The following is a 25,096-nucleotide window of genomic DNA, read 5'->3' as shown; positions in this document are numbered from 1 at the left end:
CACAGATGGGCACAATGTGGATCTTACACTCTTTGCCATACTGTGTATACTGTATAAGCACTTTTAAGGCACAGTGTGTTTAAGAAATGCTTGGCACAATTAGTATGTTGGCATAATAAAAGTATAAAATTAACAATGCACTATAAAGTGGGACATCACCCTAAATTTCTTTTGGTTGCTATGGGCAACATCTCTCACGTGTAAAAACTCACACTTTAGTAAATGTACCCCATTGACTCCACTCCACAAATCAGCAGCTGGAATACATGTGCTTACTCTTATAACAAAGGTCCTTGGACTAGTTTATGCACTATTCTGTTTTAGCCATTTTATAGTAGGTTTATCCATGCTGTATGTACAGCCCAGGAGCTGAGTCCCAATTCTTCCACAGATCTAGGAGAGAGGTGTTACTTGTGCTGCCAGCAGCCCTCAGTTTTGTCCTTAAAAAGTTTAACAGAGCAGAGCAAAGTTTTCTGTGTTAGTAATAATTCTGGCTGTATGCTGACTGGGTAATCCCCACCCCTTCCAGGCACACACACATGCTCAGTCACAGCACACACATCTTATAGCAAACCGCAGGCTAGAAAGAGATTTCTTCTTGCCGTCCCTCTTCTTCTATATAAGGGTGAAAAACAAGAGAACAGCCCTAGGAGACACCAACTGAAAGGAACAAGGGAAGACCCCAAACTTCTGCCATCTAAGCCAAACGTGTGCAGCCTGGAGTGGGTTGAAAGGAAAGACTCGGCGTGGATCTGCAACGCGAGAGAGCAGTGTTATGATTTGAATAAGACATATGCCGGGGACACCCAAGAGCATAAAGAACAGGGTAAAGTACAAGAGAATGACATACTGGCACACTGACATATAGAGAAGAGGGCGTATATACACAAAGAGCAACTGAGAAAGGGGCAATGTTATTGCCAGGATGTCCTGGGGACAGAGGAAGTAAATGACTATGTCATAATATACATGTAACAAATGTGTCAGTGCAAAGATATACAATGTGCAATAGCTAGAGTAACGCTGTGACAAGAAAAAAGGCTGTACTCCAGAAAAAGGAGTCCCAGGACTGTCATTAAAGCAGTTGTTTTATTATTCACAGTGCTATAAGAAAAGATGAAGTTCTGCAGGGCTGGACTTTTCCCTGGGCTCTTGATGTTCTCCCTGCTGTCTTCTATATGTCGTCCTGCTGTGGCTGATGATGAGCCGTCCTGCCAAGGAGCCTTCGATCTGTACTTTGTGCTGGACAAGTGAGTGCTGAGAGCAGGGGCCTGGGGGAAGGAGGGAGGATGCAGCAATGATCTGGCTATGAAGTGGTTACCAGGCTGCTGTGCTTACATTGTTGGTAGAGTTGAAGCATCCTCCCTCTGCTATGCTGATCTCATTGTGTGTGTGTGTTGATCAGATTTCCACTACTCCCTGAGTGCACAAGAGGTCAGGCAGATGTTTTGACACTGAACAGGCATTAAGCCTCCATTGTCACGCCATCCTGCATCATATTTCTGGACTGAGTATGACTGATGTAAAAACTCCACATGCACATTCACAGAAGTCACCCTGGCACAGGCCAAAATGTAGGTGGCAGAATAGTAATATCCTATTTTTTTATATTATTTATTAACAGTTTCTTATATAGCGCACACATATTCCACAAAGAATATTAGAACATTCACATCAGTCCCTGCCCCAGTGCAGCTTAAAATCTATATTCCCTACCACATGTACACGCACATACAGATATTCTAGGGTTCATTTTGTTATGAGCCAATTAACCTACCAGTATATTTTTGGATTGTGGGAGGAAAGCGGAGTATCAGAAGAAATACAAACTCCACACAGTTAGGGCCATGGTGGGAAACAAACCCATGACCTCAGTGCTGTGAGGCAGTAATGCTAACCATTTTGTCTATCATTTTCTACTATGCAACAGAGAAATTATAGCAAGAATCAGATTGGTTGGTATGGGCCACATGCCCACTCTTTACTTTTAGAACCTTTTGCCAATGTATCCTTATGTGAGCACTATTTATAACTAGCACAGTGTTGCCTTTAACCCTTTGAGTGCCAACATCTCTGTGAGCAATGTGCAAAATATCTGCTAAAGATGCCAGTGTCACTCACATTTGTTATATAAATTCAAATAAAAATGTAGTGTAAAAAAAAAAAAAAAGATTATATTTCCTATATGAGGTAAACCTTACAGGTCATTATGATGAAAACACGTTTGCTTGACAATTTTCACACCTATTTTGACAAATTCACTTGGCACTCAAAGGGTTAATGTGCAAACAATAGGAAAGAGGAGCAGATGAAAAAAAAAACGGTATTGGATGAAGGTTATATTATTTATTATTATTTATTAACAGTTTCTTATATAGCGCACACATATTCCGCAGTGCTTTACAGAGACTATATGAGCATTCACATCAGTCCCAGTGGAACTTACAATCTATATTCCCTACCACATGTACATGCACACACATTTACTCTTGGGTTAATTTTTGTTGGAAGCCAATTACCCTACCTGTATATTTTGGGATTGTGGGATCAAACCAGAGTACCCGGAGGAAACCCACGCAAGCATTGGGAGAATATGCAAACTCCGCACAGTGGGGGAATCCAATCCATGATCTCAGTGCTGTGAGGCAGTATTGCTAACCATTACACTGTCCGTGCTGCCATAGGGGCAGACTGTGAACTGTTGAGAAGATAGATCTACAAGGCAGAATTCAAAAATAAATAAAAATAAATAGAATTAAAAAAAAAATCATGTTAGGTTTGGGGACAGGTAATGAAGAGGTTAAGTGAGGGTGCATTTGAAAGAAGAAAAGTATATAGTTAGATGTTATATGGGCCCATTTACTATAGGATTGAATTTGTAGTGCGATCTGGGCGGGATCTATGTGACCCTATCGGTGGGATGTATGTCCCTGCAGGGACAGGGGCATAGAAAGTAACCCGCCCTTGCGATCTGCATCAAAAGGTGCTGGGGGTCTGCGCATGCACGGTTAGCACTGAGTCCCAGCTGACCCCTGCTAGGCAGCAGTGCGGTCTATAACCCATAGGCTACAATGGGCTACCACCATCTCAGAATGGTGGTAGCCCCAGGACCTGATGCAATGCTGCCCAATATTGATACATTGGGCAGCATCGCATCCCCCCTAGAAAGCTATTGGGGATGCAGCTGCCGGCAGGGCAGGAGGGATTGCAGCAGGGATCACAGATTCCTGCTGTGGTTCATCCTAGATACATTCTGCGTGTACTTCATTTTTATGGATAACCCCTGAATTAGCCACAAACGTTCAGTAGTAAATGGGCCCTATAGACAAGTAGAGGCTAGGTTTTGAAGTTTTGTGCCGGTTGACAGTAATGGTAATGATGGAGTTAAGACATTCCTTTTTCTGTAATAAATTACTGTAGTAATGCAACACATCCGTAAGCTTACTATACATACCATACCATCCCATACCATAAAGGAATGTATGAGTGGAGGTCTTACTGGTACTGATAAAAGTAACCTGATCTATGCACTTCCGTCTCATGATATGTACTGTGTGCTGGGCTGTAGCTGTCTGTCTAGTCTATTATTATTATTATTATTGTTTATTTCTATATCACCACAAGGGTTATGCAGCGCCTAACAATGCATAAATGAGCAAAAACAAAACAACAATTTACAGTACAAGGCAAAGTACATAGTAAAAAAATATAGTTGTATCAAGGGTCAGGGGACATTGAAGTATGGTGTATGCATGGAGTATATACAGTATACAGTATATCTCCTTGCATATATTGTACGTCCCCACTCATCCCATATGCAGGGGGCGGGGACCCGCTCATTAAATATTCACTGCACGGAGCGGGTCCCGCTCATTCCATGTGCAGGGGGCGGGGACCTGCTCATTAAATATTCACTGCGCTGGGTCCAGCTCATTAGTTATGCACAGAGCTGGACCAGCTTGTGCTCACTGCTGCCTGGGTCCTAAATACCGTTTCAGACACGTTCAGACTGCAAAAAAAAAACAGATCTGAAACGGGTAGGACCTTGCTTTTTTTTACCACTTTGAAATACCGTTTTTTTTTTAAATGGTAAATTCACTCTGGACCTGTCAGACCGCACATATTACCGTTTTGAAACGGTAAAAAAATGGCAAAATATTGGGTAATAAGTGCGGTCTGAAAGGGGCATTACTGTCTGCAGTACTTTTACAAAAGAATGATTGAGCACAGCGTCTATTCCCCTCTTCCCTGCCTTTTCCGCAGAGCAGCAGCAGACAGGTGGGACACCCAACTACCCCTACCCCCACCGTGGGACACTGCCAGTCCCGGGTGGGATGGGGGACAGTCCCAAAAAAACAAGGCTATTCTGCGACTTCTACAAAGTGCACCTTGTTAATGTTAAGACAGGCTTCGCAAAGTCAGTCTTTCTCATTCTCAAATGTCAGTAGAAGGAGCTGAAGCATAAGTTTGTCTCCATGCTAGAAATTAGCGACCTAATCTAAGCAAACTGACTTCAGAAGGGATACGCTAGTTGGATCGACCTATATTCCTATATTCGTTGACGTAATGTATATTGGGTCGACACCCTGAGGTCGATAGGCCATAGGTCAAGACCAATAAAAGGTTGACATGGCTTAGGTCGACATGGATTATAGGTCAACAGATACTTTAGATCGACATGGTTTTTAAAAAGATTTATTTCAAATAAAGGTGGTTTTTCATACCACACGGAGGAAAAATAAAATAGTGTGCCCGAAGAATGGCGAGCCATGTGAGGGGACATAGTACACAACATAGACACACACAAAAAATTTCACTGTCAACCTTTTTTATGTCGATCTTTGTCATATCGACCTAAAGACCCTGTCGACCTATAGTCCATAATGACCTAAACTAATGACATTTTATAGATGACGACCTATGGCCTTTCGACTTAAGGGTCTCGACCCAATGTATGTAGACCTACATTAGATTGACCCAATGACACATACTCCTTCAGAAAAGGAAAGGGAAGCTACTAACATTCTTAGTATTAATTTATTACCTTTAGACATGTTAGTATATGTTGTAATGGTTGTGGCACTCTGAACATTATTTTGTAATATTATATTGATAGTCTGGCACGCGTAGAGAAAACCGTGTCCTACCCCTGCTCTAGAACATTGTAGATGTTTTGTTGGCAAACATTTCAGAGATGACAGAACATATGTACATAATCAGTCTGAGGCCTAAGCTGACCACAGATGTTGCAATTTGTATGTTGCAGATAAATTGGCCTGATAAGTCTTTTTGCTTGGCCCTAAAATGACCATTTTGTCCAAACAGAATTTATTTGGGATATGCTGACTTTTATTCTTGGAGCAAAAAAAAAAAAAATGCTTCCACGTTGTACAATATGCTGTATTGGTGACTGCAATCTCTAACAACAAAATGTGTTTTCACTTTGGAGGTAAAAACTGATACACAGGGTGAAATTTAATAGGATGTGAGAATCAGAAAGTGAGAGACATGGTAAGAAATCTCCAGGTTTTTTTCAAAAAGGGCAATCATTTACACTGAAAAACTACTTTGATTTTGCAGTGTAAATGATTGCCACTTTAAAAAAAATTGGAGATTTCTTACCAAATCTCTCACTTTCTGAATCTCTCATCCCATTAAATTTCACACACAGTCTATCTGGACATTGGGCCAGATTCATGTGTATAAATAAATCAAAAAGCAACCACCTGGCAGTACCATATTGCACGGCAGGTGGGGCAGATGTCATGTGTGCAGAGAGCTTTAGATGTTAGAGTGGGGTGAGTTTAAACTTAAACCTAAATTGCAGTGTAAACATAAAGATGTCTAACATACAGTATATGGGCTACATTCAATGTACAGTATTTGCTCTCCTTGCTTGGCAACATAGTTTGTCCCAGACACTATGGGTGAGATTTAATAGGATGAGAGATTCAGTGTATATTCACTGCCTAGTGAGCAGGTGTAATACGCTGACCTGCCAAACACACGTCACCTCCCCTCCTCGCCGGCCAAATCCCCACGACACGATTCGAGCAGATGCGCACTCATACACATGCGCTCGCATTTCTCCTCTCTTTGTAGATAACAGTAAACTGGGACTTAATTTTATCCTGCAAATTGGGGGGAAGGCACTGACATCATGTGACATTATCTGCCCGTTCCAAGCAGGCAGGGGCAGGGCATTTTGCGAACTCTCAGAAAGCGTTTGCTCCGGGGGTTTGCGCATGTGCATGAGCGGCTATGCGCATGCGCAGACCCCCAACATCGGGGACGGGGCTGTACGGACCTGTGCGAACTGGTCTGAATCGGCTCCAATGTCTTCATCTATAGCAAGTTTCCTTTTCCTAGAGTTTCAGGGGTAAAGTTACTAAAGCTTCTGGAATAGAAAGAGGTGATGTTGCCCATAGCAACCAATCAGATTATGGCTATCATTTCAACATGATGATGCAGGCAGTAGATGGTACACAGTAGGATGCAGGCAGTAGATGGTACACAGGAGGATGCAGGCAGTATGTGGTACACCGTAGGATGCAGGCAGTAGATGGTACACGGGAGGATGCAGGCAGTAGATGGTACACATGAGGATGCAGGCAGTATGTGGTACACAGTAGGATGCAGGCAGTAGATGGTACACATGAGGATGCAGGCAGTATGTGGTACACGGGAGGATGCAGACAGTAGATGGTACACAGGAGTATGCAGACAGTAGATGGTACACAGGAGTATGCAGACAGTATGTGGTACACAGGAGGATGCAGGCAGTAGATGGTACACAGGAGGATGCAGGCAGTAGATGGTACACAGAAGGATGCAGGCAGTAGATGGGACATAGAAGGATACAGGCATTAGATGGTACACAGGAGGATGCAGACAGTAGATGGTACACATTGGGATGCAAGCAGTAGATGGGACACATGAGGATACAGGCAGTAGATGATACACAGGAGGATGCAGGCAGTAGATGGTACACAGGAGGATGCAGGCAGTAGATGGTACAAAGGAGGATGCAGGCAGGTTGTTGGTTAACTCACCTGGTACCATTATACATGTGATACGTGCTGAATCCAGATTAACAGAGTACAGGAGCTGGCAGTGGAAAGAGTGATGTAAGAATGCTGTCTGTTAGTTCAGGAGCAGTGATATAAAGGTTGGGGACACGCAGTGGGCCAGGTAAACAGGCAGAGGTTAGGGTTACTAGGTTAATCTTTTACTTTTAACCAAATACAGGTAAACGTGTTGGCTAATTTGTCAGACATGATTGCTGTGGGAATAGAGAAGTGCCATTTATGACTGTACAGGTGCACAATGCAAGACATTGTATGCTGTTTAGTCTTTACAAAAATAATAGATAGTAATTGTGTGGACCTGGGTGGGGGAGGAGAGCGGGGGAGACTTTTGTTATGTTTTATTGCCCAATTATGACATACTCTCATTTCAATAAGCTTTGTAACCCTTGAGAATTTCGTTGACAGTGAAATGACCATATTGCCTGTAGTAATGTATGCTGAGACCACTGTTATTTATATGTACAGCCCATGAGTCTTTATTAGCTGCTAAAATCAACAGTGTATTTCTTAAATTCTGACAAATAACTCAACTTAGACCCAGTACATTGTGTATCAAACGCTTTATTGCATTTTCAAAGATTTGTACAATCCATGTTTCTTTGTTGGTAATACACAACATAATTCTCTGCACAATCCTGCAATTGTATTATTGTTCTATCTACTTCTGTATGTATTTGCAATACTGTACCGCTATGTTACAAAGCCTTAATAAAAAAATAAAAAAATAGATAAAGGCCCATATGCACTGGGTGTCGTTTAAGCTTCCAGCTCAAAAGCCACCCATTGTGTATGGGGCAGCGATGAGCGCTGATGCGCTCTCCCACATCATGGCTGACGGCTGCTTCTCGTCTTTCCATAGTGTCCTGCTATGGAAAGTCATCCACCCCTGCGGAAATCACTCAGAAAGGCGAACATCGCTCAATGTGTATGCGCTGAGTGATTTTCTCTCATCAGGGACATCTAATGTCTCCTCCCCCTTTCTGCTATGTATGAAGCTGGGTACACAATAGACAACACTGCAAATGATACAATGTTGCTCATGATTTCCCTTGAACTTCCTGGAACTCCTGGACAAATTCTATCAGGCTCAATTCAGAATGGATTTTTATATAGTGAAAACAAATTGCGCGGTTAGATAAAAAGCTTCCCATTGAAAAATTGCGACGGCTTTGCTAATTACCAAGCATTCGTAAATTCTGGAACATCGAAGAGTACCTGCCATCTGTGAAAATTTGAGTAGGCCTGAGGCTTCCACTAATCTGCGACTGAGTGCTGGAAGTGGTCATCAGCTGCGCTGATGTCAGAGACTCACCCTAAAAATACCTGGACACTTCTGTGTTTTTTCACACACACCCAGAAAACAACATGTTTCTGCCTTCAAATGCTGACTTCCTGTCAGTCAAATTGTGACTGAATTGCGATTACAAAGCATTTTCATGCAGTCTGCAGTCACACATGAGCAATGCAAACGATGTGCGTACGCAGTCAACTGATAGTTGCTCAATTTGCGTTTTCTGAAATTATCGACCCATGCTGAATAACCCCCATAGAGCATACTCAGTGAGCTATATTACAAAATATATCATAAATGGCCACATGCAAGAGCATGCTATCCTTGGTGATATCTTTAGATTAAGCTGCATGTACAGGCGACAGAGGACATTGCTAACAACCCGTGGGAGTGCGCAGTGTTAATGTTTAGTGCCTACACACTAAACAAAATACACAAAAATGTTGTTATGACTGGTCGTTATCTTGCATATACATCTAATGTGTACTGCGCTTAAGGGTTTTAAGGGGCTTTAGCAATTATTAAGATCTGTGCAGTAGCATCACAAGCGATGTTTCTACGTGATATTTAGGTAATAATAAAAAAACAATGTTTCATTGTTGTAAGTGCTGGTAATGTAGGCACAAACATAATGCAGAAGGCTAGAGTGGAGCCTTTCAGCTAATTGAATGAAATCCCGAGGGAAATGCTCCTCTTTAAAGAAGTGTAAGATAAGCTGTGATACGTTTTGCAAGCAACTGTATTTGTGACTTGTCTGTGATTTGTCCAAGTGCAGGTCTGTTATTCTTCAGCTCTTTTTGGGAGCTGACATGACCAGTAATCCTCCTCTGCTACTTTTTCTTTATCCCCTTTGAATCAAAGTATTTTAGAGGACTAAGGATGCTTACAGGTTAAATCATTGTCCAAGGCTAGAAGAGTTTGAGCAGCAGAATAGAGCTCCAATTCTTTCATTCGGTATCCAAGGCCTTATTCTAGTTCACTCTTTCTGACAAAAACCTTCTTAGATGGACAAAACCATGTGCACTGCAGGTGAGGCAGATGTAGCATGTGCAGAGAGAGTTAGATTTGGGTGAGTCATTTTGTTTCTGTGCAGGGTAAATACTGGCTGCTTTATTCTTACACTGCAATATAGATCTCACTTTGAAATAAAACCCCACCTAAATCGAACTCTCTCTCCTGCAGTGCACATGGTTTTGTCCATCTAAGAAGGATTTTGTCAGAAAGAGTGAACTAGAATAAGGCCCATAGTCACTAGGTTGACAAGCATTATGTCGACCACTAAAGGTCAACTTGCATGAAGGTCAACATGAGGTTAGGTCAACAGGGTCATTATGTTGACATGGGGTTTTTCACTTTTTTTTTGAGCTGACGTGCCGACTGGAGCACACCAGCTCCTATAGAGCAAAGATGTACAACAAAAAAGTTTAGTCAGGGGAAACCTTCTTAAATGATGTTCAAGGCAGAAAATAAAAATGACATGAATTTATTTTCAAAAACATAAATAAAACATAAATAAAACAAATTTCATATGGACCACACGTCATACCCTGTGTATGTACAATAACAATTGCTACAATGGAATATCTCACCATATATTGGTGCTGCGGTGGGCTATACTTCAATGCAAGTCTGTGGCACCACTGCAGATGGCTTTATATGGTGAAGTTCCAGCGTGAGGCACCGTGCCCGAAGCAGCGAGCCATCCGAGGAGATGCGGTGCTACGTTCTGATGTCCATGTCGACTGTTGAGATTCGGTTAAAAAAAATCAAAAACTGGAAGCAGGGGGACGCACAGGGTGTTATGATAGGCATACCCCTGCCAACACAGGCGTACCCATGCTTGCTTGGGGTGGGTGGCTGACATCACATGACATCAGTGCCCGCCCCTATATCGTAGGGATGCGTAAGCTGAAAAAGTCAGTCCACGCTGAATTTTCTTTGCGAACTGTGGAGAACTCATTCAATGGTGAGCGACCATCAAATGATCTCTATCTCTCGTTCGGCTGCACACGAGTGGATATGTATGTGAACGCATCCGCTCGCATGCTATGGAGCGGATTTGAGCACTGGGGGGAGGACGTTCGGCGTGGCAGCATTTACCTTCTCACTAGGCTAGCGAACAGGTCTGAATCACCCCCAAAGTGTTTTTTATCTGTAGATTTTTTCAACTCTTCTGTTTCTTTGTGTGTCTCTAGAAGATGACCTCACCCAGTTTCTCAGGAATAAATTCCAGTGTAAGCACTTACTTATGGTGTATCTTACAGGGATTACACAGCACTAACACTGAGAAAACATGAATGTCCACCAAGTACTTAGAACTGCCATGAATTCACACAGTTATAAATGTAATTCAGTGCAGCTGAGAAGTACTGAAATCCCACATTGTCTTATTTGTTACAACTATTTTGATTTCCCATCTGTTTATATATGCAACTTGCATAATAAATACAACTTAAATATAGAATTTTAATGCTATTTGTGTAGGTTTTCTGCTTGTGTAGTACATGCTACATTTGCCCCACCTGCAGTGCACATTGTTTTTCTAAGAACAAATTTGCCCTGCGGTCAGGTCTGAATTAGGCCCATGAATTAGGTTCCGTGACAGAGACATGTAATTTGTTAGTACTCGTGTATGGATTCATCGATTGACCATATGGTGTTGACCTAATAACTGCCTCCATTAACATTGTCAATGTGCATTAGGTCAGCATGTGCTAAAAAGATCAGCAGATACAAAAGGTCGACAGGTTCAAATGGTCGACATACAAACAGTCAACATGTTGGCGACTTTGTTCCAAATGTTTAATCTTTCCTGTTATCTGGCCACCGTCGCCCGCTTGCTTTGCTGGCCATTCTTCAGGCATGGTGGCTCGCTCCACTTCCCTAGCCACAGGTTACTATTCCCAATGGATGGTCATGTGGATAGTAAGTAATGAAGAGCCTAAATTTGTGCATCAACCATTTTGATGTCGACATTTTGTACCTGTCGACCACCGTCACTATTGACCTTTTGTACCTGTCAACCTATACATTGTCTCTCATCCAGATACCGTTCTGATTATTGGTACCATTAAAGTTACTTATTTTCAGAATAAAGGCATGTGTTGTATGTACACACTGGTTTTAATGTTCTGTATTTAACTGTATCCGGTCCCTGGGTCGACAGTCAATAGATTGAGCACTAATGGTTGACAGTGACTATGGCGACAGCTGAAAATGGTCAAAATACTATAGGTCAACACAAGCTTAAGGTCCACATGGACATGGTCGACACTCAAACTCATTGCACGAAATGAGACCATACATATATTATCAGGGGCAAACGCAGGATTTTCCGAAGGGGGTTTCCAGAGGGGCGGAGCAAAGCACGGAGATGGACACTTAGGTGACCCAGTATATGCCAGGTCAGTTAAAGTATTATAGATAGACCAAATGTATATAAATAATAATAATAAAATATATATATACATATATATATATACATACATATATATACATATAGGGGCATCAACAGCAGTGTAGACCCCTGGGCATAGCAATGTATGCTATCCTCCAGCTTTGATGTCCTGCGGGTGGTAGGGGGTATTATATCAACCCCTCAGCATGTAGGGCCTGGATCAGTAATTTACACTAATTACCCCTTTACTGCACAGATGGTGGGAGATGAGGTGGGAGAAGGGGGCATTGGGCTGAATGAAGGGGCCCTGATACATAACTTCCAGGGTGGTAGAGGATGTTTAATATGCAGAGGAGGGGTGTATAGTGGAGTGGGCTTATTATTCATAATTTTCTGGTGGGAGGACAACTTGCTTGACTGCAGATATCTCCAGTTCCCGGAAATACATTTCTTAGATTTTAATGGAATTAAAAACTACAGAATCCCACCTACCAAATGGTATTGGGGACTAGGGGATCAGAGTTCAGGAGGCAGAGCAATCTGCCAACGAGAATATAAAACTACATACCAGGTGTGTGGAGCTGGAGCAGTAACCAGCTGCTGGAAGGCTGATATCTCTGGTTCTGGGAACAGTAGAGACAAGCTACTAGTATCCATCAAAGAAGGAGAATCCCAGCTTTTGGAATATACCCTCAGAAAAACTTTATGTCAGACAGAACCTGAAATATCTGACTGGGAAGAGCAATTAACAGGCTTGGATGGGGACCACTGTTTTGAAGTCAGATATCTCCGGTTCCCAAGGGCCGATTTTTTTAATTCTTGTACCTATGGAAAGAGGAGACCCTCAGCTTTCAGACTAGGGACCTTAGACTCCTGGGGGGTTTCTGGGTACTCAGAAACCCCCCCTGCGTGCGCTACTGATTATGTCATGTAGCTTGTGCTGCGCTGCATAGCATTTAGTTAAATGCTTTCTGCTTCCTTTCTGTGTGACTGATGTGGGTCGAAAATGGGTATGTGCACCGGCCACTTTTAGTGTTTTGTGAAGCGTGTTTTGGATCTGTTTCTACGGCAGTGTTTTTGGACCTGGATCTGTTCCAAAACACCACCATTCAGTGTTTAGTGGTTTGGATCTGTATTTTTTTTTCTTTTTAAGACCCATAAAATCGCTAAATCAAATAATTATTTTTTTTTCCTCCTACGCTATTAATGACCTCAATAACATTAATTTCCATTAATGTCCAGTCTATCCTAAATACCTCACACCTCACAATGTTGTTTTTAAGCCAAAAGGTTGCACCAAGGTAGCTGGATGACTATGCTAAGTGGGTGGCACAAACAATGGATAGAGCACACTTAGCATCACCCCTGGACTGATACGGCACACTTAGCATCACCCCTGGACTGATACGGCACACTTAGCATCACCCCTGGACTGATACGGCACACTTAGCATCACCCCTGGACTGATACGGCACACTTAGCATCAACCCTGGACTGATATGGCACACTTAGCATCACCCCATGACTGATACGGCACACTTAGCATCACCCCTGGACTGATACGGCACACTTAGCATCAACCCTGGACTGATACGGCACACTTAGCATCAACCCTGGACTGATACGGCACACTTAGCATCACCCCTGGACTTATACAGCACACTTGGCAGTACTCCAAGAATTATACGGCAGACTTGGTTCACCCCAGGAATTATACGGCAGATTTAGCTCACCACAGGAATTATACGGCACAGATAGTGGCACCCCTGACCTGACACAGCACACATGTTGGCATACATGGAATTATACGACACAGATGGCGGGACCCCTGGACCTGAACCATTGCAGGAGGGCCAAAATGCTCTGTATCCGGACTTCGCTCTTAATATATGATTGGCGTCACCTGTGTTGAATTATTTAATTTATTTTAAAGGAATTTCAACACAGGTGAGTGTAATCATAAATTAAGATGGAAATCCAGGGAGAGAGGATTTTGTCCCTCCTGGAATGGGTCATGTTGGAGTTATGGATTGTGTATATTAAATTCAAACCAATGGAGTATATTAGATTTAAACTAATAGTTTAATAATGCCTAGATACACCTTATAGAAAGACAATTATTTTATTAAATTTCCTTGTAATGGCCACACAGAGAATGTGAACCCTAAAATACACCTAGGAAAATACAATCTATTGTCACATGGAAGAACAGCAGCAGCCTCTGTACTACACACTGGGACACGAATCAGAAGAGCTATTAATATCACTGTGCTCTGGGGGGGGGGGGGGGGGCAGTGGGGAGCGCCCTGGCAGTGGGAGAGGGGAGTGGCTGGGATATAATAGGTACTACTGACTTATAACAATTATACACCAAGTTTTCCTGTTTCTGTGGTGGTTATTAATGTGTGAAAAGTGTGGAAAAAGAAGACCATAAAAGATGTGGGGCTAGATTCTCTAAACTTCAAAAGTGATAAAATGGAGAGTGATAAACAGCCAGCCAATCAGCTCCTACCTGCCATGTCACAGGCTGGGTTTGAGAAATGTCAGACAGGAGCTGATTGGCCGGCTGTTTATCACTCTCAATTTTATCAATTTTGAAGCTTAGAGAATCTGACCCGTGATCTAGATCTAAGTATTTTTTCTGGTCATTCTCTCTTATTGTTATTGCTGTGTCTGTCTTATGGCCTTTCATTTGTCTGGCGACAGGAATATATTTCAAAGTGAATCAATTTTCTATCCGCTAACAATGAACATTTCCCTTGCTATGTAGTCACCATTCTGATTCCATTCTGTTCTGCTGTTGTGGTTTTAATAGTAACAGCTATATACAGATGTGACTAAGGCCCTTATTCTGGTTGACTTGCAAGGCTGCAAAATTCGCAGCCTTGCGAGTCCACCAAGGGCCACCCGCATAGCCACCCACGCCCCCCCCCCCCCCCCCGAACACACGCAGGCATGCGAATGCATGATTTGCATAATCATCTATTTGCAGCCTTGGATATGGGGAGAAATCATTCGAAGATCGTCTACCGTTAAATGATTTCTTCAGCGCTCGCAGATCTGAGACACCTCTATGGTGACAGCTGCTGCCCGCACCTGCATCACCGGGCCTTCCCATATTCAAATCGCTCACAGCGGCTACACATGCGCAAACAATCGGGGACCGATTGAATCAGAATATCAGAAGTGTGTGTCTCTGGCCAGCATTCATCAAACTCCACAGTGTTTTCAATCTGCTGGCCAGAAATGCTGGCCTGTGACACTGTGGGTGAAATGTAATAGGATGAGAGATTCAGAAAGTGAGAGATTTGGTAAGAAATCTCCAGGTGTTTTTTAAACCGGCAATCATTTACTCTGCACAGCCAGTTTGATTTTGAAGTGTAATCATTTACACTTCAAAATCAAACTGGCTGTGCAGAGTAAATGATTGCGCTTTAAAAAACACCTGGAGATTTCTTACCAAATCTCTCACTTTCTGAATATCTCACCCTATTACATTTCACCCTGTATATCACATGAGATGTTCATTAGATTGTGAAGCAGATGCTGGTAAGCCACCAATGTGAAGCACTACAGGAAATAGCTTACCTTATCAGGCCACGCAGCCCCAGGATGTACTCATCTATGTCCCATTACACTGTCACACAATGCGCATTCTTATAATTGTGATGCGGTCACTGGGTCTACACGTGAAAAAGGATCACATGCATTAGGTCGACATGGTCATTAGGTCGACACAAGCATTAGGTTGACATGAAAAATTCGATATGAAAGGTCGACGTGAGTTTTTCATGTTTTTTTTAAGTGGTTTTTCATACTATCAATGTGAGCATAGAGTGGGAATATAATAGTGTGCCGAGCATAGCCCGAAGCATGGCGATCCATGTCGGCTTATGGCAAAACATACAACCCCCCAAAAATGTAAAACTCATGTCAACCTTTTTTATGTAGACCTTTTGCATGTTGACCTAATGCTTGTGTCAACCAAATGGCCATGTCGGCCTATTTCATGTGTAGACCTAAGGTTGGTCGGTCCTATGACCCATACCCCTTTTAATGTTGTAATTTAAAACAATCCAACATCACATTAGTTGCTGTCAGGGATAATACAGAACACATTGCAATTCAGCATATCACACGTACACTGTATTCTTTTCCACATGTGTCTGGCAAACTTCCACACTGTTTATTTATTGTTATATGCATTTCTGTTGTGCCTGTGTCAAATCGGATGTTACTGTCATGATGCAATAATAATAATAATAATGATTAATAATAATATTAACAGTAATTTACCATTTTAGAAAAATAACATTACAGATTGTTCCTTTACCATCCTTCATTAATCAAATGTAAACTTCTGACTGATAAAATGAATTAAAAAAAAAAAATCTGCGTATTTACAGTAATGTCAGCTTATTTTCACACCTGTAGCTCAGTGGCGTAGCTATAGCTCCGCAGCCCCCGCGGTGGCGGGGAGGCGCAGAGAACATGTGGGCGCCGGGGGCTGCGGGGCTATAGTTACCACGCTTACCCGCTGCTGCCCTGCTGTCACGGTCCCATCTCTCCCGGCGCTGGCTCCTGCAGCTATAATGAAAACGGACACTTAGAAAATGGCTGACCCCATACTGCAGACAGTTTTCTGTCTGCAGTATGGGGCAGCCATTTTCTAAGAGTCCGTATTCATTATAGCAGCAGGAGCCGGCGCCGGGAGAGACGGGACCGTGACCGCAGATGCGGCCGGTCAGGTAAGCCGAGAGGAGGGAGGGGAGAGAGGGCGCCGAGGGGAGGGAGGGGAGGTGGGTGCCGAAAAATCTGCGGCGGGGGGGCGAAATTTAGGTAGTTACGCCACTGCTGTAGCTGCATGATTCAGCTCAGTGTCAGTGAAGCCAGATGCAGTCTGTGACACTGGTTACACAATTGGAAGTCCTACCCATCAGTCACAGACACCCAAGGCCAGGGCCGGATTATAATAGGGGCAAAGGGGGTCAGTAGCCCTGGGCCCCCCTCTATCTATGAGCCCCCTGTGGTTGGCATGTATTTTTTTTTTTTTTTTAGCTAATGGTTTTGTGCATGGGAGTGGGGTAGTGCTGCAGCTTCACCTATCTGCCAATGTGACAATGATTAATGGTGCTGAGCATCAGTAGTCCAGGCACACTGTCTGCACAAGTGTGCAATGCATTCATTACTGGGAGTTGACTAAGTCCCATAACACTTTGCACAAAAGGTCAGAGGCTGAGAGGCTTGTGCTGAGCACTGCTTGGTGGAGCTCATCATATGCTTCTCAGGCCCATGAAGGATAGCAGCAGCAGCTGCCTTGTCATGGGAGGCAGCACTGAGGTGTCAGGGCTCCTACAGAGTATGGTACAGAAGGAGAAACATAGGCTTTTCATGTGGTATTATTTATATATATATATATATATATATATATATATATATATATATATATATATATATATATATATATAGCATAGTTGCCGACTTTTTGGCTGCCCTCTCCGGGAGAGGGCAGCCAGCTCAGCAAAGCAGGGGGGCGGGGCAATCTCCGGGAGAGGAAAGGGGGCGGTTCGGGGGCGGAGCCATATGGCTGGCTGTCCTATTAGAGGCGTGTCCATAGTGAACTCATCATTTTAGCCCCGCCCCTCCGCCGTGCTATGCCTGTATTTCAGGCATTGCACGGCAGGGGGCGGGGCTAAAAAGCAGCGATCGCGTCATTTAACCCGGGGACCCCCCGCCGGGTGTGGGTGTCCGCCGGGGATGAAGGGCAATGCGGGAGGGTTGCCCCCCTTTCCGGGGGGCCGGGAGGGGGACCCGATTTCCGGGACCCTCCCGGCCATTGCGGGAGGGTAGGCAACCCTGATATATATATATATATATATAAGAACAGGTTACCCCAACCGCGCTTCAATATATGTATGGCAGCAATTCTGGGGGGCCCTCTGTTAGGCAGGACCCAGGATAGAGATAGAAAGAAAGGGGGGGTTCCCAGAATGCGCCCTTCCTAAAATACGGGATAATAATTGTTTTGTCCAACACCAAACGGAATTAACAATGCCGGTACAAAAGAATAATTCTTTAACAATAAAAAGATTTAACGATAAAACGTTTTTTTATTAAAAGGTTGTCTTCTCAGTGAGGATGTTAGCCCAACGCTTTTCGTCAACAAATTGACTTCATCAGGGGCATTTTGACAGCAGCACAAAACATAGGAATTTCACACCGATATAGGGTCCTTAAATGGGAAACGCATATAGCGGTCTGTTTCTTACAAGTTGAAGATATTTTCAACGATAAAATCATAAAATAATGCCAATAGTGAGTATTTAATGTGGAAATACAGTCCACTGAAATTCCCGTATGTAGCTTCTGAGGGAGATTGAATAACCTCAGCACCACAATTTGAGGAATTGACACCAACAGATATTTTATATAGATTGTCAAACCGGATGTGCTCTCCTGGATTCCAAACACTGGAATCCAGGAGAGCACATCCGGTTTGACAATCTATATAAAATATCTGTTGGTGTCAATTCCTCAAATTGTGGTGCTGAGGTTATTCAATCTCCCTCAGAAGCTACATACGGGAATTTCAGTGGACTGTATTTCCACATTAAATACTCACTATTGGCATTATTTTATGATTTTATCGTTGAAAATATCTTCAACTTGTAAGAAACAGACCGCTATATGCGTTTCCCATTTAAGGACCCTATATCGGTGTGAAATTCCTATGTTTTGTGCTGCTGTCAAAATGCCCCTGATGAAGTCAATTTGTTGACGAAACGCGTTGGACTAACATCCTCACTGAGAAGACAACCTTTTAATAAAAAAACGTTTTATCGTTAAATCTTTTTATTGTTAAAGAATTATTCTTTTGTACCGGCATTGTTAATTCCGTTTGGTGTTGGACAAAACAATTATTATCCCGTATTTTAGCAAGGGCGCATTCTGGGAACCCCCCCTTTCTTTCTATATATATATATATATTAATCACCCCCCTGCAGTTGACCATTGACCAAGTTTATACTGCTTTTACTCTGTGTTTTGACAGTGTAAAATTCTCCCATGCAGTTTGCGGCCAGTAATGACAAGTAGGAGGAGGCCCCCCTTTCTAAAGTGCACCAGGCCCCCCGAATGCTTAATCTGGCTCTGCCCAAGGCAGTCCCTTTGGGAGGTGTTTTCTCCCTCTGGGGCTGCCAGTCTGGGCTGCAATAAGTATAGAGCTGGCTTTCAGTAGAAGGCCACTCCCTGCCTTTCGCACAGCCGAAGCCAGCTTCTATGGACTAGAGATGGTGCAGTCCATAGAAGCCAGGGTTTGTGAGTGCGTATGTGCCAGCCCCAACACCTACGGGGGATGTAGTTGTCAGTATGCTGACCACAGGCATCCTGACTGTCATGATCCTGTACTTAACCCATAAATATACATCCATGTATCCTATCCAAGTCTTATATTAGACAATGGGGGAAATGTAATAGGGTGAGAGAGTCAGAAAGTGAGAGATTTGGTAAGAAATATCCAGTTTTTTAAAGCGGCAATCATGAATGCGGCAAAATCAGACTGGTTATGCAGTGTAAATGATTGCCGCTTTTAAAAAAAACATGGAGATTTATTACCAAAACTCTCACTTTTTACAATCCCCCCCCAGATTTCAATATGTAAAGCCCCATACACATTAAACGACTCCCCTAGCGATAAGAGCGATATTATGAACAATATTGCCTAGTGTGTATGGGGCTTTACTGTTCAATCTCTGTGAATTGGCAATATTTTCATAAATCCTAAACAGTTGTAGTTGGTTTATGTATGTGGTAAGTAAAATAAGATATGGGCACAGTAGTACATATACTAGTCAACTTTATATTCTCACATTTGTGCTAAAACAAACTGATTTATTTAAATACACTGACAGTCAATTTACAGTATATTATCTAATAAAATTTGTTCCATATAACGTTTATACAGTATAAAGATATACCTTACTAGGACAGTATGAATACATTCATTTGTGCCTTATCTTCTTTATTTAAGGTCGGGGAGTGTGGCGAATAATTGGCACGAGATCTATACATTTGTGGAGACGCTCACAGAAAGATTTACAAGGTAAAGTAATTTGTGCTATTTTTGTCAAGTGTTGTGTTTGTAAGAAATAAAGCAATTTACTTTGATGTTTGGCCTTGCGTACTTTCTGAAAATTGTTTGGCAAACTTCCTATACAGCTCCTAAATTTGAAAACTGCACTGACATTAGAATACAATAGAATACATTTAACAATTCACCATCACTTCAGTATCAGTTCAATGTTCTTCACTGATTCGGCTATCTCAAAAAGAATGGAAGAAAAAGTAGAGAAATATAAATGATCTCAATACGTTATTTGTCAATACAAGATCCCATGTTTATGCATGGATGTTAATAAGAAACAAGTCATTTAATTTGATTCTGTTAGTTTCTACACTACAAATAAACATATCTAGTTGTGGTTGTGTTGATAAGTTACATATAGTTTACATCTGGAAAATGCTAATTATCTTTTGTGGTTGTGTCAATTATTCAGCTGCATCAGCAAATATGTAGCAATTGATCTTTCCGACTCATCTTTATATTTTCCTTTTTAGCCAGAGACAAATACAGAAATAATCCAGAAATAAAAATATGTCATAAAGCACATCAATCAAATTACAAGTCAGAGAACACTTCCTTCCTAGCTTCTTCCTTCCTCAATAAAACCATTAGCCAACAAAGCCTTATGTGACCCAATGTACATTTAGAAATTAGTAAACAACATTCCTATACCCCTATATAATCAACATTGAGTGTTTGTAATGTGGGTGTATTTCTCTATCTCTATGTTACTGTATTTCACTAGTTATCTTTCTCTAACTTAGTAGAACATACCGTACGAAGCAGGCCTGCCCAGGTGTTTTTGAGGAGGGTCTCTGATGTTAGTGATGTGTGTTTCAGTCACAGATTAGTTGAAGCCTCAGACCTACTCACATTTGCACAGACAGTAAAGTTTATGAGAATTAGGGAATTTCAAATGGATTTGCAAATGGATAGTGGTTAGCAATACATTCACAATGCATTCAGAATTTTGTAAGGGTGCTTTTTCTTTCTTTCTGGGTGGCAGCGTTCTCCTGGCAGTCCACTGCAAATTCACTGATTAGTGAACCATGCTGAATTAGGCCCATGGATTGAACAGTGCATTCCAGTTTTCAGCCTGACGTCAAGGGACCCAATTCCACTAAGAAGGAGGGTGAGAGAGAGAGAGAGAGAGAGAGAGAGAGAGAGAGAGAGAGAGAAAGAGAAATAGACTTATAAACTCATCTACTTTTCTAAATTTGAGCATACACAAAGCTATATATACTAAGATAGAGTCTCCTTAAAGTTGGAGGTTTTATGTCATGGTGATCAAAGAGTACATTAGACATCAACACCAAGGGTTGGTACACACCAGAGCAATATCTGCATGGTCTGCAAATTGTACAAACTGCGTATTGTGTATGCACTATTGTGTGCTCCCATGGGACGCATGCAAGATCTTCCCGTTGACGTTAGTCAGTGACATAGAACATACAAGTCAAGTCAGTTTATTGTCATCAGCAGAAGGAGAAACTCTCTCTGCAGACAAAATTGTAACATACATAAAATACCAATACAATAAAAGCAATATCCGCATATAACATACATAAAAATTGAAAACAGAAAATAAAAAAACAACATTTAGGCATTCAACATACTGTACGTACTTCTGATGGTAGAAAACTATTGTGCAAACAACTTGTACGTGCCCGCAAAGTTCTGAACCCTTTAAGCGATGGTCATTTCTCAAATGTACTATAAAAAGGGGTGGCTTGAATTGGCTAAAATATTTTTAGTTCTATTTAAAATTCTGAAACTATAAAGCTCCAGAATGGTTGGCAGCTGCACTCCAATAATTTTACCTGCGGATTTTACAATACGCTCTAGTTTAGAGAGTTCCCTAGTCGCGCAGTTGCCAAACCAAACGAAAATACCGAAGGTCAGGATGCTTTCAATCGAACATCTATAAAAATTTGTCATGGTGGACCTGCTCATACCAGCCGCTTTTAACCGCCTCAAAAAAAAAAGAGATGCTGAAGGGGGTACTCTCATGCAATAAAATGTATGAAGTGAATATTGCCATATGTAGTCTATGCATATTTGGCTGGGTTCCGGAGGACTCACCAGCAGTCGGGATTCCGACAGTCATTACCCCGACGTCGTAATCCCAACTGGTAAAAGCCTGACACATGGGCAATGGCTATTCTCCCTTGTGGGGGTCCCTCATGGCGAGTGCAGCGATCCCCAAGGGGCCTTTTTGCAACAAACCCCCCCCCCCCCCGCTGTCTGAGGCCGGGCAGTCGGGATCCCAACTGGGGAGTTATACCATACCCATTTGGACATCAGCGAGAATATGCCCTTTGCAGGCATGTCTTTTGCACCTTGTATAAGGAAAGTACTCAATGGGTCAGATGCACTGAGCTTCCAATTGTGATAAAGTGGAGAGTGGTAAACTACCTGTCAATGAGCTCCTAACTCCCAAACTACAGTAAAATGGCAGTTAGGGGCTGATAAGCTGGTTGTTTATCAATCTTCCCCTTCATCATGATGCATATTCTACAGACACAAATCTCGAGATGAGTACATCTGCACATATGGATGAATACGCAATTTTTTTCCATGTATGATCCTTTTGGGCAATGTAAACCCAACTTATTTCCATTACATTATCCCATTATGCCTCATTAATTAATTACTGGTGGAGTGCTTATGATGATTAAACCTTATCTCTATGAGCACAATCTGCTTTTCATTTTTCATCTTCATTCACCTAATTGGCAAACAAATTCAGATAAAAAGATTAGAATGTAATGGAAGGTAAGGTTTTATACATGTCTAGTTTTAACTGGAAGAGCTCATTACAAGCAATTAATAAATAAAAGTCATAATTAAGTTGTAATCTACAATCAGAATAACGCTTCACTTATACAATGTACATATTATACATAAAATGTGTACAACAAAAACAACTATATATATATATACATATATACATATATATATATATATATATATATATATATATATATATATATATACACATACATATTAAAAACACTGCCTCTCTACACTTTACTCAATTAATAATAATGTTTCTTGAAAAGTATGGGTCATTGTGCCGTGCCAAATTCATTGCAGTGGCTGCCAAGTGCAATCAGTCTTGATAAATTCTACTATTGTATAACTGATAATTATCTTGTATGGCTATTTTTGAAGCATGCCAAATGCAGTCAGACTTGCTTAATCTATGCTTCATTTATCCAGATGCCTGGCTGTATGCAAGTTTTAAAGGGTGACCAGCCTTCCAGAAACATTGTATGTTATCGAGTTAGACTAAGACTGTTAAAATCAGAATAAAAACTGGGTCTACGCAGTAGCGTTCAGCATACTCGGCAGTTGGTGTTCCAGTCACTCTTGCTGTCTAAAGCTTTGAATTGTGCTTGTTCATGCATTTTCATATTGTGCATCTGAATACAAATTATGGACAAGACAACTCAAATCACATTAAACATTGTAGATGTCGGAGAACTGAGCAATGTTTTAATGTTTTTGCTTGAAATATTATTAAAGGGTATTCAGCTTTAGGAGAAAGCATGCTTATACTTTATGTACAAACTAATTTTTTTCCTGCTCATTTCCAAATGAAGAGTCTTTCAAAAATCTATGTGTGTGTGTATATATATATATATATATATATATGACTTCTTCAGTTTTTCATATTATTCTATGTCTGATACATAGTTGCCTACCTTCCTGCATTCTGCAGGAGACTCCCTGAAATAGCAGCAATCTCCCTCTCTCCCTGATTGGTCGAGCAATCTCCCTCATTTCAACTAGCCCACATTATGTAGCTGTTACATTTTTCAGAAAAATAGGAATGAGAGATAGATACATTCACATTGAATCATCAGCGCCATTTCCCAGCATTGGTGATAAAACACACTGGGGCATATGTATCAATCTGCCCTTAACATTTGTATTTTAACGTTTCCCACTTCTCCTGGCATAACGCTCAGAAGCAGGGACTGATTTTACCCTAATGTATTAAGCTGATGTTAGTGAGTAACGTTAATCGTTAACTCACTTCTTGTCTTTAATTGCCTTTTTTTACGATCCCAGTTTATCGTCTTCTTTCAGCCAATCAGTGGCTGCCCGGTCTTTTGAATAGGATTTCTTTCAATTCCCCTGCCGCGTCCCCGCTCTCTGGGAGGTCCCCGCGGCACAGTATATTTTTTGGTCCATGCTCCTCTCACCCTATCCCCCTCCTCCGATCCCGCCGCCGACTGCCCCGCTCCAGTCCCCCATCCTTTTTTTTGGGTCCCTGCTGCTTTCAACCCAACCCCCCTCCCCTAGCTCTCCGATCCCGCAAGATAGCCCGGTGGATATAACTAATTATTTACAGTTTACTGTAGGGACCCCACTGATTTAATACACTGCGTCGCAGGGTCCCCAAGAGAGCGGGGACGCGGTGGGAGAGTTGTGAGAAATCATATTCAAAAGACCGGGCGGCCGATGATTGGCTGAGCTCTCAGCCAATATCTAGGTCGACATACATCTAGGTTGACACAAGCATTATGTCGGCACAATCATTAGGTTCGACATGGGCTAGGTAGACAGTCAAATGGTCGACATGGGGTTTTTCACTGTTTTTTGAGCCAACATTTTTCGACAGGCGGTATTTCATGCCCTACCATCCACTAGGTCACGGCGGGAGAATAAAATAGTGTCCCGAGCGTAGCGAGGCACCGTGCCCGAAGCATAGCGAGTGATGCGGGGGGATGCGGTGCACTTCAAACTGTGTCCATGTCGACTGTGTCGACATTCACGTAAAAAACCCCAGTGAAAAACCTTTTGACTGTCGACCTTGCCCATGTTGACCTAATGCTTGTGTCAACCTAATGTCAAATCGACCTTGACCCATGTCGACCTAGACCTAGTGATGACCTTGCTGCCTATCGACCTAGTGGTGTTGACCCAATGCTTGTCGACCTAGTTGGTGTAGACCAAACGATCCACACCCGTACAGAGCCCTGTGGATGGCACCAATAAAGTCCCACAGAACTTGCCTGTAACAGTATCCTGCATCCAATGTTTCCTTGGCAGTGCCCCCAGAAGTGCATTTGGTATGCTACAGACACCCTGCAGTCTGTGAAGCCGATTGGAGCATCCCCAGAACACTCCAAGCTGTGGTACATTTCCTGAGTGCCAGCAACCCAGCCCTCTCTGCACAAGTTATTAGG

General features: G+C 42.2%; 1 protein-coding gene across 1 annotated transcript in view; it reads left to right on the top strand.

Annotated features, from left to right (window-relative positions):
• The first annotated feature begins 515 nt into the window (after positions 1-515).
• Positions 516-25,096, top strand: part of ANTXR2 (ANTXR cell adhesion molecule 2) — a 182,744-nt gene continuing 158,163 nt past the window's right edge. The window contains exons 1-3 of the mRNA XM_083175623.1: positions 516-826; positions 1,103-1,250; positions 19,806-19,877. Of these exons, the coding sequence (XP_083031749.1) occupies positions 1,117-1,250; positions 19,806-19,877 (206 nt within the window). The 5' untranslated portion in view covers positions 516-826; positions 1,103-1,116. The remainder of the gene's footprint in view (positions 827-1,102; positions 1,251-19,805; positions 19,878-25,096) is intronic.

This window comes from Crinia signifera, chromosome 1 (assembly GCF_055691185.1).
Source record: "Crinia signifera chromosome 1, ASM5569118v1, whole genome shotgun sequence".
Lineage (NCBI taxonomy): Eukaryota > Metazoa > Chordata > Amphibia > Anura > Myobatrachidae > Crinia > Crinia signifera.
This window is presented reverse-complemented; position numbering and strand designations above follow the sequence as displayed.